The sequence below is a fragment of the Amblyraja radiata genome, chromosome 4 (assembly GCF_010909765.2).
Source record: "Amblyraja radiata isolate CabotCenter1 chromosome 4, sAmbRad1.1.pri, whole genome shotgun sequence".
Lineage (NCBI taxonomy): Eukaryota > Metazoa > Chordata > Chondrichthyes > Rajiformes > Rajidae > Amblyraja > Amblyraja radiata.
In genome coordinates this window covers 81,301,886-81,317,702 of record NC_045959.1, presented here as the reverse complement: position 1 = coordinate 81,317,702, position 15,817 = coordinate 81,301,886, and the positions used below count along the sequence as shown (strand labels likewise).

General features: G+C 45.7%; 1 protein-coding gene across 1 annotated transcript in view; it reads left to right on the top strand.

The window, feature by feature from the left end:
- Nucleotides 1-15,817, top strand: part of rab31 (RAB31, member RAS oncogene family) — a 97,183-nt gene that overhangs the window by 29,075 nt on the left and 52,291 nt on the right. Inside the window, exons 2-3 of the mRNA XM_033019824.1 lie at nt 5,870-5,949; nt 6,049-6,130. Of these exons, the coding sequence (XP_032875715.1) occupies nt 5,870-5,949; nt 6,049-6,130 (162 nt within the window). The remainder of the gene's footprint in view (nt 1-5,869; nt 5,950-6,048; nt 6,131-15,817) is intronic.

Genomic DNA, 15,817 nt, shown 5'->3' with positions numbered 1-15,817 from the left:
TGCAGCATGCCAGCAGGCCCTTCAGCCCAATGAGTCCGTGCCGACCAGCGATCCCCGTACACTAGCAGTATCCTACACACTAGGGATGATTTACAATCTTTACTGAAGCCAATTAACATACAAACCTGCATGTCTTTGGAGTGTAGGAAGAAATCGGAGCACCCGGGGAAAACCGGCGTGGTCACAGGGATAACGTACAAACTCCATGCAGACAGCGCCTGTAGTCAGGATCGTACCCGTGCTGTAAGGCAGCAACACTACCACTGCGCAACTGTGCCGCCCCTGACTTGTATACGGCAATAATCACACTGATCTGTGTGCAAATAAAGTATTTCACTGTACCTTGGTACACGTGATAATGAAGAATCATTGTACCATTGAATCTAAATTATACCTTTACTTTTGCCAAACAACTATAATTGTCAGGATTGAAAATTTTCCACTAAAATAAAAGTACAGATAGTAACATAGTTGCCATATCATAGGGAATAGTAGTAGAATTAGGCTATTCGGCCCATCAAGCCTACTGGACCATTCAATCATGGCTGATCAATCTTTTCCTCTTTACCCCATTCTTCTGCCTTCTCCCCATAACCTCTGACACGAAGTTAGAACAGCTCAACGATTAAAAAAAAATATTGAACATTTTATGATGTTATCCATGAGTACTACGTTGTGCTGCTGCAAGTGAGAATTTTAGTACTCCGCTTCGGTACATATGACAATTCAAAGCTCTTGATTGGTGACTATATAACTCTCAGAAAGGACTGGATGGACTGGTACACTTTCTCCTTTTAAAAAGAATCCAGAGGTAGTGACCTTTTATATTAGGAATAAGTTCAAGATGATTTGTACGATCTTGCTTGTGGCCAGTCCAAAGCAACGTCCCCAGGCGTGTAAGATAGACACTAATAAATCCAATAAAGAATTCAGGAGAAACTTCTTTGTTGTTAAAATGTTGGACATTAATAAACGGACTAGTTGACATTTTTACCGCTGAGGTATTTAATGGGAAGCTGGATATACTGTATGTGTGAGAGAAAGGAAGAGAGGAATATGTCAATAGGGTGAGATGGAGTGTTGTGGAGGAACCAGTGTAGCATTAAAACCATTGGGGGTTACAGCATAGAAACATGCCCTTCAGCACAATGAGTCAGTGGTGATTCTCCTGCCTCCTCACACTGATAGTTAAATCACACAGGATGATATAAAATTCTATATAGCAATATATAATTTATCTATCTATATTACTAAAAGTCTGTTCTTGACCGGTTTTGGCTTTCTGTGCTGTGATTTCCGAGAGTACGCCGCCACCTACGGACGTCATTTTTGGCCACCTCGCTCAGAGCCCCCCTCCGCCGCATGTGTGCCGAGGATTTTTCCCGTCGATGAAAATTGACAGAGATATTCATGTTTTTACAAAATTCCCCATTCTCTCTGCTGCCCCTGCTGGAGGGAGGGGGAGGGACTATAAAACCAGGTAGTGGTGTGCCTCAATCAGTCTCTGCAAGTGGTGTGCCTCAATCAGTCTTTGCAAGTGGTGTGCCTCAATCAGAGCTCTGAATTACACTGACAAATGTCTACAGCACTGTGAGTACCCTTAATTTGAAAATGAAAATATGGTGAGAGGTAAAAAAGCACTGCCTGCAAATGGTTGTTTGGGTTTGGGTTGAAGTAAAAAGGCACTCTCTCTCCCCCCCCCCCCCCCCCCCCCCCCCCCCCCCCCCTCTCCCCTCCCCCGGCCCCCCCCCCCCCCTCCCCCCCTCCCCTCCCCCTCTCCCCTCCGCCTCTCCCCTGCCCCTCCCCCTCTCCTTCCCCCTCTCCTCTTCCCCCTCTCCTCTTCCCCCTCTCCTCTCCCCCCCTCTCCTCTCCCCCCCGCTCTCCTCTCCCCCCCGCTCTCCTCTCCCCCCCTCTCCTCTCCCCCCCCTCTCCTCTCCCCTCCCCTCTCCTCTCCCCCCCTCTCCTCCCCCCCCTCTCCTCTCCCCCCCTCTCCTCTCCCCCCCTCTCCTCTCCTCCCCTCTCCACTCTCCCCCTCTCTCTCTCCCCCCTCTTTTTCTCCCCCTCCTCCCCTCCCCCACCGTCCCTCCCCTAAACCCCCCTCCCCTCCACACACCCCTACCCCCTTCCCTCCACCCTCCCTCCCCCTCCCTGCTCCCCACCTCGCCCCCCCTCTCCCCCCCCCCCTCTCCCCCCCCCCCCTCTCCCCCCCCCCCTCTCCCCCCCCCTCTCCCCCCCCCTTGATTGGTGACTATATAACTCTCAGAAAGGACTGGATGGACTGGTACACGTTCTCCTTTTAAAAAGAATCCAGAGGTAGTGACTTTTTATATTAGGAATAAGTTCAGGATGATTTGTACGATCTTGCTTGTGGCCAGTCCAAAGCAACGAGAAGGGGAGAGAGTGAGAGGGAGACAGGGGAGAGAGAGGGGGTGAGAGGAGAGACAGAGAGGGAGAGAGAGAGGGGAAAGAGAGGGGGAGGGGAGAGATAGAGGGGGAGAGAGAGGGGGGGGGGGGTTGAGAGAAGAGAGAGCAGAAGAGAGAGGGGAGAGAGAGAGAGTCTCTGTGTCGAATTTGCCCAGGTGACCGGCATGGATCAGGCTGCGGCTCGGTGCATCCTGGAGGACAACCAGTGGCTGCTGGAAGTAAGTACCAAGCACTGGGTAGAAACGATGGAATATAGTGGACTTCAAATGGGGGTGGTTGGTGAAAGCATCCTGCTTGCCTGCTAGATTTTCACTTACTGTAACTGCAGGAAAAATGTCCCCGATGTTGGGGGCGTTCAGAACCATGGGTCACAGTTTATGAATAAAGGGGGGGGGCAGTTAGGACTGAGATGAGGACAAACTTTCTTCACGTAGAGAGTTGTGAATCTGTGGAATTCTCTGCCACAGAAGGCAATGCAGGCCAATTCACTGGATGTTTTCAAGAGAGAGTTACATTTAGTTCTTGGGGCTAACGACATCAAGGGATATGGGGAAAAAACAGGAAAGAGGTACTGATTTTAGATGAATAGCCATGATCATATTGAATGGCAGTGCTGGCTCGAAGGGCCGATGGCCTATTCCTGCACCTATTTTCTATGTTTCTATTCTTGAGTATATGGCAATAAAACTCGATCACTTGATTTTGAAGCATTCATGCATGGTGGTATAATGTAGTCATAGAGTGATACAGTGTGAAAAATGCCCTTCGGCACAACTTGCCCACACCCGCCAACATGTCCCAGCTATGCCACCTGCTTTTGGTCCATACCTCCAAACCTGTCCTATCCATGTATCAGTCTAACTTTTACTTAAATGTTGGGATGGTCCCTGCCTCAACTACCTCCTCTGGCAGCTTGTTCTATACACCCATCACCCTTTGTGTGGATAAAGTTACCCCTTAAAAAGTTACCTCTTAAAAATACTTCATACAATAAACATTGAAATCATACTTCTACAGTGCACTAAAACATGATTTTAATACATAAAATTTCAAAAAGTTCCTACCCTTCTTCCACACCCTCTCCCCACTCGGTTGCTCCACTCCCACACCGGGTACCCCCAAGGCCAGTGATCAGTGATCGCACAGCCTCCCCCCTTTCAAAAACGCACCAATCAAATTTAAAGCATATATATTGCATTCAAGTGGGGGTGGAGCCATCTTGCGGAACGGCTGCTAACCAGCAGCCGTCCGTTTAATTCATTTAAAAAAAAGTTTTTAGTAAGTCTTGTTCTTCGTTTGTTGGAGAAATGGACTTCTTAATGTGGGGGGAAGGAGGTAACCTTACTTCTAGGTCCCTACCTGGTCGGTGAGGCAGCTTTTTTCTCCGGGCTGCCCGTCGACCCATCTTCGTGGCCTACCAGCGGGCGTGGAGCGCCGTTTCCTGGTGGGGACCGCCCAGCACCTCGGCTTCGTTGGCGGCACAGCGCTGGAGCGCTATCGCGGAGCGGAGCGGGCGATGCCTTGCCTGGGTCGCTGCGCTGAGTAGACGCGCTGGAGCTCCGGTGAGATATGACCGCCGAGATCAACACCTGCGGGTCTGCGGAGCGGAGCGGGCGGCGCCGACTTTAACATCGGGAGCCTGGGAGCTGCAATCTGGCGCGGCCCTGTCGGCTTCGGAAGCCGACAATCCCCTGCTAGGAAGCGGCCGTTCCAGGTGGCCCAGCCGCTTTGAGGACTCTCCCGACGCCGGGGCAACACCACCCGGCCAGAACGGCCAGGAACATCGGGCCTCCGTAGAGGCAATAGCGGTGGCCTCAATAGGCCTGGCTTTGGGTGAACTGGGGATGGGGACTGGACATTGTGCCTTTCCCCACAGTGGTATCCACTGTGGGGGGATGATTTTTCTGTGTGTAAGTTAACATGTTAGTCTGTGTCCAAGATGGCTGTCGGGAGAGAGAGTGGACACTGGCGCGCTTTGGCTGCCGCTGCTCTCTCTTCACATTGTGTTTTTTTTCAAAGTTTTTTTTTGATTTTTTGATTTTGTGTCTTTGGAGCGATTTCTATCTTTAATTTGTGTATTGATGATGTCCTTATTTATTTTTCTCCGACTATATGTTTTTTTTCTCTTCTGTTAATTTTTGTAAGGTGTCCTTGGGTGTCCAGAAAGGCGCCAGCAAATAAAATGCATTATTATTATTATTAAGTGTAAGTTATGAGACTCGCTACAGTATAAACCATATTGCACAATTTCAAGCTGAAATACGCCCTCCCCCCACCCCCCCCACTCCCCCCCCCGGTCGCGATGCTCCCTCGGGCTTGGTCTCTCGCAAATTTCTCACTCCCAACTCTCACCCAATGTTGGCAGCCCTGCATACACCCACCACCCTCTGTGTGAAAGATAAAGAGTGGGGGTAAATCAGCAGGTCGGGCAGCATCTCTGGAGGACATGGAGAGACGACATTTTGGCTCGGAACCCTTTTTCAGTTGATCTTGTTGTTTGACAAAACTAAAATTCTGAGGTGCTGAAAGTCTGAAATAAATATTGCATATTTAGTATATCAGACTGCACCTAAAGAGAGAGGAAACAGATTTAATGTTTCATCAGACCAGGAAGACGAGAGATGTACAGATAATGCATGGAGAAGAGGGATGTAGAAAACTGAGGGAAGATCTGAAACAGATTGGAAGGTAGGTAGCGTTAGATGAAGATGACGAAGGGGATGATGGTGTCGCATTACAAACGTCTCGTGGAAATAATTTAAGGTCTCCTTTGGGATATATAATAACTCCCGTAATAACCGTAATGCCTCCATTGCTCCATAGGTAAAGTCAGGGGCAGTACAGTCGAGGGTCGAACTGTAGATTTGATTATAATGGAGTTAGTTAATTTGAGAATGTGTGTTAAATCCAGGCTCAATAGAGGGAGGAGAAGAGAGAGCAGAAAATAGAATAACTCAAAATGGGCAGCACAGTGGTAAAGTTGCTGCCCTACCACGCTAGAGACCCAGGTCCAATCCTGATTATGGCTATATCCGCTCGGAGTTTGCACATTGTCCCTGTGACCGCGTGGATTTTCTCCGGGTATTCTGGTTTCGTCCCACACTCTAAAGACAGGCAGGTTTGTAAGTTGGCTTTGGTAAAAATTGTAAATTGTTGCAGGTGTGCAGGATTGTGCTGGTGAACGGCGTGATCGCTGGTCGGCGCGGACTCGGTGGGCCGAAGGCCTTGTTTTCACTCTGTATCTCTAAAGTAAAGAACAAAAAGCCCTTGAATTATCTAATGTTGCTCAGCCACAGATAACTGGTTGTGACCCACTCACTAGGAATGGAAATTTACTATCTAGCTTGTGTTTCGCTCAGCTACACACATAATCAGCCAATTCTTTTTTTGTTTAATGACTCCTGTGATCTCAAGACTGAATTTCTCTCTCTTTAAATGATTTTAGGATACAGGGGTTGGGAAGTCGAGTATAGTGTGCCGATTCGTCCAAGACACCTTCGATGTCAATACTCTGCCCACAATTGGGTGAGTATGGATGGATTAATGGCGTTTCGCACATTCCTGGATTTTTCATCCCATATTATTGTTGAACTGACTTGTTGTCTCATCTGGATTACTTTACAGCGCATCGTTTATGACTAAGACCGTGAGTTGTGGGAATGAGCTCCACAAGTTTCTGATTTGGGATACGGCTGGACAAGAGCGGGTACGTAACTCCGGACTTTTACTGTTTGCGGGTCGGGGAAAACCCCCCAATATATAACACGTTATTTACACCGTGACCCAGGGAAATCTGGCTGTGGATAAGTAGGAAAGACACAAGGTGCTGGTGTAAATCAGTGGGGTCAGGCACCAGCCTCGAGAACATGGATCAGATCAGGACAAAGGGTGGTGGGTGTATGGAACAAGCTACCCGAGGAGGTGCAGTAGTTGAGGCAAGGTCCCCTTCATTTAAAAAACAGACAGGTACAAGGATAGGAGGTTGTGAGTGAAGAAGGGTTTCGGCCCGAAACGTTGCCTATTTCCTTCGCTCCATAGATGCTGCTGCACCCGCTGAGTTTCTCCAGCTTTTTTGTGTACCCTAGGTACAAGGATAGGACAGATTTGGAGGGATATGGGCCAAACACGGGCAAGTGGGGCTAGTGTAGCTGGGACATGTTGGCCGATGTGGGCAAGTTGTTCCGAAAGGCCTGTTTCCATGCTATATCACTCTGTAACCCTTCTTCAGAGCCTTCTCCCATCTCCAACATTCCACCTCCTCTTGGACTCCCCCTGACGGCCTTTTACCCTAGCTGGACCTTTATATTTCCAACTGCTAGCATGACATTAATCATCGTGATCTCTTCACTCCCCTTCCATTCCTTGCGGCCCCTTCGGCCCACCGAGTACACACTCGCACATTGATCACCCATTCACACGATTTCTATATTATCCCACTTTCTCATCCACTCCCTACATACTGAGGGGCAATTTACAGAGACCAATCAACCTGCAAACCCGCACGCCTTTGGGATGTGGGAGAAAACTGGAGAACCCGGAGGAAACCCATGCGGTCACAGGGAGAACGTGCAAACTCCACTCAGACAGCACCCAAGGTCAGGATCTAACTCAGTTGTCTGGCACTGTGAGGCAGCAACTCTACCAGCTGTGCCACTGTGCTGCCCTAATGGATAAGGAGGTTAGGTTTTGGGATTACAATATAAGAACAGCACAGTGTGAGGTGTTGTCGCCCACAATGTAAGGGAGGCACAGTGGTGTTGTGGTAGAGTTGCTGACCTACAGCGCCAGAGACACTGGTTCGATCCTGACTATCGTACGATCTCTCTGTGGCCGCATGGGTTTTCACCGGATGCTCCGGTTTCCTCCCACATTCCAAAGACGTGCAAGTTTGTAGGTTAATTGACTTCTGCAAATTGTTACTAGTGTGTAGGATAGAACTAGTTTTCAGGCGATTGTTGATGGGTGCAGACCCTGCTTCCTTGCTGAGTCTGTATGTAACATGTACTTCAGACGAAGGCTTAAATATTCCAGGTTTGGAAATGCCTTTTGAGCTATTGTGAGAGCTTTAATTTCAATGCAAGGTATTTTGCTAGTCTCCTTCCCCGTCACACTTTATAAATAACTGCTTTGTCCCTCTTTTCCATCAGGTCAATACTGTCTGGCTTTGCTCCTTGTGGGTGGGGTTTTCTTGGCTCAGGGCCTCGCTCAGTGATTTTTGCTGGAAGCAATGGTGCAGCCAAAGGGTGACACTTTTCTGGGCATTTTGCCTTGCTCTAGTTGATTTCACAATTTGGGAGAAAACTTAATGTGTTGTTAAATTATAGTGACTTTAGTCTTTAGCCACCCGAAACTCGGTTTGTCAAGTTTCACCCACTCACTCAACCCATTCACACTCACACGCAGGCTCCAAATAACCTCACTGCACCAGGCCCTCCAAACTATTTTTGTTTCAAACCACAGGTTGGGTGGCCATCTTCAGAAAACGTTCGTTCAGTTTGCAAGTGTGTGTTCAGTTTCCAGCACAGGACCACTCTGCCTCTGCAGATGCCGCTTGACCCACTGAGTTCTTTCAGCAGTTTGTTTATATCTTTGGTGAACTTCCAGCTGCCTATCACATTAAATCTCTGTCCCACTCCCACCTCGATCCCTCTGTGTTTGGACTCCTACAATGCCTGGCATAAGTTTGAGGAGCAGAATTTCAATTTTAGACTGGGGACACTTTAACGCTCAGGACTTAATATTGTGTTAAATATTTTCAAGTAAACTCCCTTTTATTTACCGAAGATAGACACAAAATGCTGGAGTAACTCACTGGGTCAGGCAGCATTTCTGGAGAAAAAGAATAGGTGACATTCAAGTGCTACAAAAAAAGTGATTGATCAAGACAAGGGAGCATAAAATCTGTCGCCTGGGTAGAATGCATACATGTTTATTTACCGTATTTCCCGGCAATGAAGACGCACCTGCGTCGAAGATGCACCCCCATTTTGAGATGCTAAATTTTGAAAAAAGGCTGGCGGGACAGGATCAAGGGTTTGGTTTTGTCAGTAGAAAGGAAATGTGAAACTTCTTCAAGGAGGCAATGAAGACTGGGGGGCCTCCATCTTTGCCTGTCCCACAATGCACTGTGGTTCAGGTCAGAGGGATATGGACATCTTGGTTCAGGGAGATCACATAACGGGGAGAGAGAGAGAGAGAGACGGAGCAGCCAGCCTTGCGCCCAGTAGCGACCCGCCAACCATCACCTCCACAATTTGCGCCTGTGCCGAAGGACACCATTGCTGGCTGGCGGGCAGGTCAGCAGAAGGCGCTGAGGTGGCGGATGGTTCCACTGTCCGGTCCCGGCTACTGAGTGAGTTGCTGGCATGATCCCCGACCCCCTCCTTGTCAACGCTCCTGCCCTCCCCGCAACTTTACCCCTGGCAGCCCAACCAAGTTTACTACTTTGTTCAGCCCAGGCCAGACTCCCCACACGCTGTGAAAGGAACTATTCCCCCCCCCCCAGTGGCGCTGTCCTTTAGTAGCCGCTTCCCAATTTACAGCGCTTCCCACCAGCTGCCAGCAATGAGGGATGGACTTGGCTATCCCTCAGTAAAGCAACATCATTCTTGATGTTGCTATGCTGAGGGATAGCCAAGCCTATCTTTCTTGGCTAACAATCTCGGCCTCCAAGACGCAGGTAATTTTTTGTGCATTATTTCTGGGTAGAAAATAGCGTCTTCATTGCCGGGAAATACGGTAGTAAAAGAGACAGCACTCATTTTCTGTACTTCCACCGAAGGTCAGGTGCACAGTTAATATTTAGATTATGTGCTCAAGACTGCACAATTTTGGTTCTCTTAGCTCAAAAAGGATATATAGGTTCACCACCAATTTTTATTTTTCCCGACACCCGTGTTTCCAGAGCCTTGTCGGATTACCGGACCAACAGAGGTCACGGCCTCTAAAAGGACTCGAACAGTACCGGGACAGTCCACCCAGGCCACCGAGGCGACACATCTTCAAGGGGACTTCCAGGGGTGGATTTCAAGTGATTTTAATTTTCCTGTAATTTTGTCCAGACTAAAGAAGGTGGACCTGTAATAGCATTGGAGGCAGTCCCAATAGAATCACCATGCTAATTCTTGGGGTGAGAAATTGCCATATTAAGCCAGCTACACAGGTTTGGTCTGTATTAAAACATAGAGCAGTACAGAATATTAACAGGCCTTTGACCCACCATTTCTATGCCAAATAAAATGCCAAATTAAACTCATCTCCATTGACTGCACGAGATCCATATCCCTCCATTCACCGCATATCAAGATGCCTGTCTAAAGGCCTCTTAAATGCCTCCATCCCACACCTAACATCGCATTCTATGCTCCCACCACTCTCTGTGTAAATAAAAAAAGCCCACCTCATAGATCTCCTTTAAACTTTGCTCCTCTCTCCTGTAAAGTTATGCTTTCTAGTCTCCGACATTTCCATCCTGAGAAATGTTTCTGTCTTGCTCCCTTATCTATGCCTCTCATAATTTTATACACTTCCATCAGGTCTCTTCTTATTGCTACAGAGAAAATGATCCAAGTTAGTTCCACCCCTCTTTATAGTTAATAAGCTCTAAACCAGGCAGCATCCTGGTAACCTTCTTTGGCACTCTCTCGAAAGCCTGCACATCCTTTCCGCAATGGGGCAACCAGAACTGCGCACAATATTCCAAATGCGGTCGAACCAAAGTTTTATAAAGACTTCCTGAACCTGATACCCGACCGATGAAGGCAAGCGTACTTTAATACTCCATCTATTTGAGTTGCCACTTCCAGGGATCTATGGATTTGAACTCCAGGAGCATCACATTTGGACCCTACAATACCTCACATTTACTTGGATTAAACTCCATCTGGCATCTCTCCAGCCATATCAGTAACTGATTTATGTTCTGCTGCATCTTTTGACAACCTTCCTCACTGTCTACAACCCCACCCAATAGAAATGGGTAGAAACCATAAACTAAATAAAATCTAACAAATATTTAATTGTTCCATAAATATAATTAACTGAAAATTATGTGTTTTGACTAAAATTACCAATAAAAACACACATCTTTAGTTCGCTGTTCCCCAATTAAAGTTGCATATTGAAGTTTCCACGTCTGATAAATTTAAAGGGAATTTGAAAGTCAAATGGGCATTTTACACTCCCTTACCCCAAAAACCACGTGTATTGAGGTACAGTGAAAAGCTTTCATTTAGTTTAGTTTATTTTGTTTAGTTCAGTGATACAGCATGGAAACAGGCCCTTTGGCACACCGAGTCAGTGCCGACCAGCGATTCCCGCACACTAACACTATCCGACACACTGGGACAAGATACAATTTTACCAAGCAAATTAGCCTACAAAACTGTGTGGGAAGAAACCGTAGCACCTGGAGGAAACACATGCAACGTACAAACTCCATACATACAGCATTTGTAGTCGGGATTGAACCCAGGTCTCTGGCACTGTAAAGCAGCAACTCTACCGCTGCGCCACTGTTGCGTGCTATCCAGTCAGGAGAAAGACTATACATGATTACAATCGAGCATTCCAGAGTGCACAGATACAGGATAAAGGGAATAACATGAATAATGTTCACTGCAAGACAAAGTCCAGTGAAGTCCGATCAAAGATAATCCGAGGGACACCAATGTTGAATTCAAATGATTTTTACAATGACTTCAAAAAATGGATCTGACAAAAAAATCCATTAATTTTCAATTGAGAAAATTATAATTAGGCCCCTTTTGGGCTATGGAGGGCCTCCTGTGGGAGTTTTAGAAAAAATAAGAATGTAGTCCACATCCTTGACCTAAACATAACTTGTGTGCAAAATTTCAGGTTTTTAAGTTGTTTAGTTGCTGAGATTTCCAGAGGGTACATGGACATTCCAGTTTCTTATACTTCATTAGTTTATGGTTTTCTGAGTCACAGTGAAAGACAGACAGACTGGTTTATTGTGGCTTTATGTTCTCTTTCTCACAGGAGGATTGTTTTTGTGGGTAGCTGCTCAACAAAAACATTGAAAGATCTGCCCACTAAGTTGCTGACATGTACTATTGTTTGTCCTTTGCCAATTTTGCAATATTCAAATTTCAATATTGCAACTTTTAAGAAAAACATTTGAACAGTTACATGGATAGGATAGGTTTAGAGGAATATGGACCAAGCTCAGGCAGGTGGGACTACTGTAGATGGGACCTGTTGGTCGGTGTGGTCAAGTGGGCCGAAGGGCCTGTTTCCATGCTCTATGACTCTTTGACTCTTTTTTTTAAATTATTTTTTAATTTTTTAATTTTTTTTAATTTATTTTTTTATTAGAAGTACGGTAAATTACAATACTACACAACACATATGTCTTAATACATTTTTTGTACCGCTTCATTTTTTGAGCTTTAAAAAAAAGATAGAAGTAAAGAAAGTAAAGAAAGTGCGCAAGAGTCGTGAAGGTGCAAGAGAGTGTTGAGAAAAGAAAGCCCCTTAGAAAAGAAGTTAGAGAAGGAAGTAAAGAAAGAAAGAAGACCCTAGAAAAGAAGGAAAAAGAAAGGAGAAACAATCGCTCTATTATAACATTAAACTCCGCAGAAAGGGGACTGCCAACCAAGTCTGTTTTTGTTATTTTGTTGTGTTTTTTTTTTTTTGACATGGGCATTTCACTGTAGTACAGAGGGATTGTGGCAGTTGAAAGTGCAGCCTTCCTGGTGAGAAGGGTCTTCAACCCTTAACTTTACTGTTTCACTTTCCATTGATGCTGCCTGACCTCCTGTTTCATGCATTTTCTGATTTCATTTTGGATTTACAGCATCTACAGTTCTTTTGCTTCTCATTTCCTGATGATGATTTATCTATCTTGGAGACGAGCCAGCTTTTTGGGCATGTCCTGGTTTGAAACAATGTACAGTAAAACTGCGCAAACACCAAGCAAAACATTTGCATTTAAAATTCTGGTTGCTTTTACACAGGTTTTGGCAATTTTGAGTGAATTCCAGCGAAAACAGGATTATGAGAAAAACAATCACAAACTGTTTTGAATTATGATTTTTGAATCCACATCAGTGTGATTAATTCTTCCCTAACAAAACTCGAGCAGAACGAGCCAACTAAAAGAAAAGGAACCATAATTGATGTTAGTACTAGGAAAAAAAATTTAGATGGATATGCTTAATATCTTGAAAGGCACACAATTTAAATCATTAGTCCATTTTGGTAAAAGTGATTTAAAAATATTTTGCTTTTGAAAAATAGTTTAGTTTAGTTAGTTTATTATTATCACGTATACCGAGCTCCAGTGAAAATATTTTGTTTGAGTGCTATCCCATCAAACAAAAAACTATACATAATTATAACCCGTCCATCCACAGTGTACAGATAAAGGGTACAATATTTAGTGCAAGATAAAGTCTGATTAAAGATAGTTTAAAGCTAGATGTGGTAGATGGGAGGTCAGCACCCCACTCTAGTGATCCTGAAGTATTAAATCAAAATAATTAAATCAAAGGTTCAAAGGTTATTTTATTGGTCACATACACCTAGGTGTAGTGAAATGCTTCTTGCCATGCAGCACATAAAGAAAGAATACAGACATAACATTAATAAGAGATTTAAACATAAAGAACATCCCCCCACAATGGTTCCCATTATGAGGGAAGGCACAGTGTCCAGTCCCATCCCCAGTTCACCCATAGTCGGGCCTATTGAGGCCTCCACAGTTGCCTCCATGGAGGCCCGATGTTCCAGGCCGTTCTCGCCGGGTGATGGTGCTCCAGCATCAGGAGAATCCTCACAGCGGCATGGGACACCTGGAACGGCTGCTTCCGTACTGGAGGTCGCGGCTTCCGAAGCCAACAAGGCCGCGCCGGATGGAGCTCCACTACTGGTGATCTCGCTGAGAGATCCCAGGCTCCCGATGTTAAAGTCAGTGCCGCCGCCCGCAGCCGGCCGCTCCAAAGACCTGCAGCTCCGCGATGTTTTTATCGGCATTCTCAGCTCACTGGAGTTCCAGCGCGGCGACCCGGGTAGGGCATCGCCAGCTCCGCTCCGCGATAGCGCTCCAGCGCTGTGCCGCTGCCGAAGCCGAGGTTCTGGGCGGTCCCCGACAGGAAACGCCGCTTCAGGCCCGCTGGTATGCCGCGAGGACGGGTCGACGGTGCAGCCCGGAGAGAAGCTGCCTCTCCGACCAGGTAGGGACCCTGAAAAGCAGTTTCCCCCTTCCCCCCCCCCACTCCCCCCACATAAAAAAGGCTAGAACTCCAGAACAAAAAACTCAACTAACTAAAAATAATAAAAATGAGATTCAATCTTCAAATATTGAATATTTTTTAACCCATTGTGCAAGGGTATGTTCAGGTAATTAAGTTAAACCAGTTCAAGGGTGGAGACACAAGAGATGTACTCTATGGGGAGAATTAGCCTGTTATCCCTCGCACCCCGCCCTTGCCCATAGCCATCAGGACAGTCTTAAGGCACAAGCGCAGTTTGCGATTGGCAAATGCACAATGCATTTTTTTTGGACAACTGGTGCAGTTGGCATTTCGCAATGGGGTAGGCGATACTTGGAGTGGAACATTTTGAAATGGAATTTGCTTTTGGACTTTTCTCACTTCCCTTTTAACTAAAATGTGAGGTTGGGTGCGATCTGCTTTTAGATCTCTGCTTGGTCATAGGTCATAAGGAATAGGAGTAGAAATAAGCCATTTGGCCCATCAAGTTTACTCCGCCATTCAATCATGGCTGATCTATCTCTCCCTCGTAACCTCATTCTCCTGCCTTCTCTCCTTAACCTCTGTGGTATTTCTTGGAAATCTGTGGCTCTATCCATCCTGCAGTTGAGAACTGAGCACTGGAGGCTGGTAGGGGCTGGAGGCTGGCTGTACCAAGACTTTGTTACCGTCAATCTCTCCAAGATGTGTATTGACAAAGGAAGTCAATTTCAGAATCAGGGACAGTTGCTTCCCAGCTGTCATCAAGCAACTGAACCATCCTATCAACAACTAGTGAGTGGTCCTGTGTAGCTATCTTGCCATTTCAACAATGACTAATGTTCACAACATATCTGGAAGTGCACACCACCAGACGCAGGAATAGCTTGTTCCCCTCTGTTTTCGGGCTTCTGAATTGTCCTTCCATAAGCTAGGGTTCTGTCTAATTCACCTCTACCCCAATGAGGACATTGGACCTGGTCTATAGAACTGAACAGTTATCTGGCAACTGAACCACCCTATCACCAACAAGAGAGCTGTCTTGAGCTACCTCATTGGAGACCCTCGGACTATCTTTAATCGGACTTTACTGGACTTTATGTTGTACTATAAAGTCTCCCTCTGGAAGGCGATTGTCAAAGTTGTCACAGCCAGACATAAAAACAGTTTTTATCCACGAGTAGTTGCTCTACTCAACAGCCAAAAATCTGTAGCCTCCCTTAGAGCTGGTATTTTGTTGGTTCACATGCTTGATCAATGGTGTTTTATCATTAATGTTTTATTATTATTAATATTTAGTGTTTTCTGAGTCATTCGTAACTGTCACTGTATGTCATGTTGTTACTTGTGGGCGGAGCACCAAGGCAAATTCCTTGTATGTGAATACTTGGCCAATAAACTTACTTACTTACTATAAGTTATTCCATTTCCTGTATCTATATACTGTGGACGACTTGATTGTAATCACTTATATAGTCTTTTCGCTGACTGGATAGCTCACACGAAAAAGCTTTTCACTGTACCTTGGTACACGTGACAATAATAAACTAAACTAAACTGTGTCCTCTGCTGACTCCAATAGATTTTCTTTGCAGAATTTGTGTTGAGAATATTTTGGAAAACATTGGAGAGAAATATCTAACCATTAATTTTAAATTCAGTGGGTCGCTTGCCAAACTTTGCTGAATGCATTTTATGCATTTTGCAGCCAAATGAACATCCCTACTAACATATTTTTGGACTACAAGAGCTCCATGACAGCATCATCCAAAAACTTGGGTCACTGTTCTGAAAAGGACATGTGTTTGAATGGGAGTGAACTGCATGGATACAGCTTGGAAGGACCTTAAAAGTGTGACGGTATTGTAGACATTGAGGTTACCTAAGGAATTATTATCACTCCCCCCCTCTCCCCTCTCCCATCAAGCAAAAGGTATAGAAGTGTGAAAACAAACACCTTCAGATTCAGGGACAGTTTCTTCTCAGCTGTTATCAGGCCACAGAATCATCCTACCAACAACTAAAGAGCCGTCCTGAACTACGATCTAACTCATTGGTGACCCTCAGACTATCTTTGATCGGACTTTATTGGATTTACCTTGCACTAAACGTTATTCCCTTATCATGTATCTATACACTGTAAATGGCTCAATTGTAATCATGTATTGTCTTTCTGC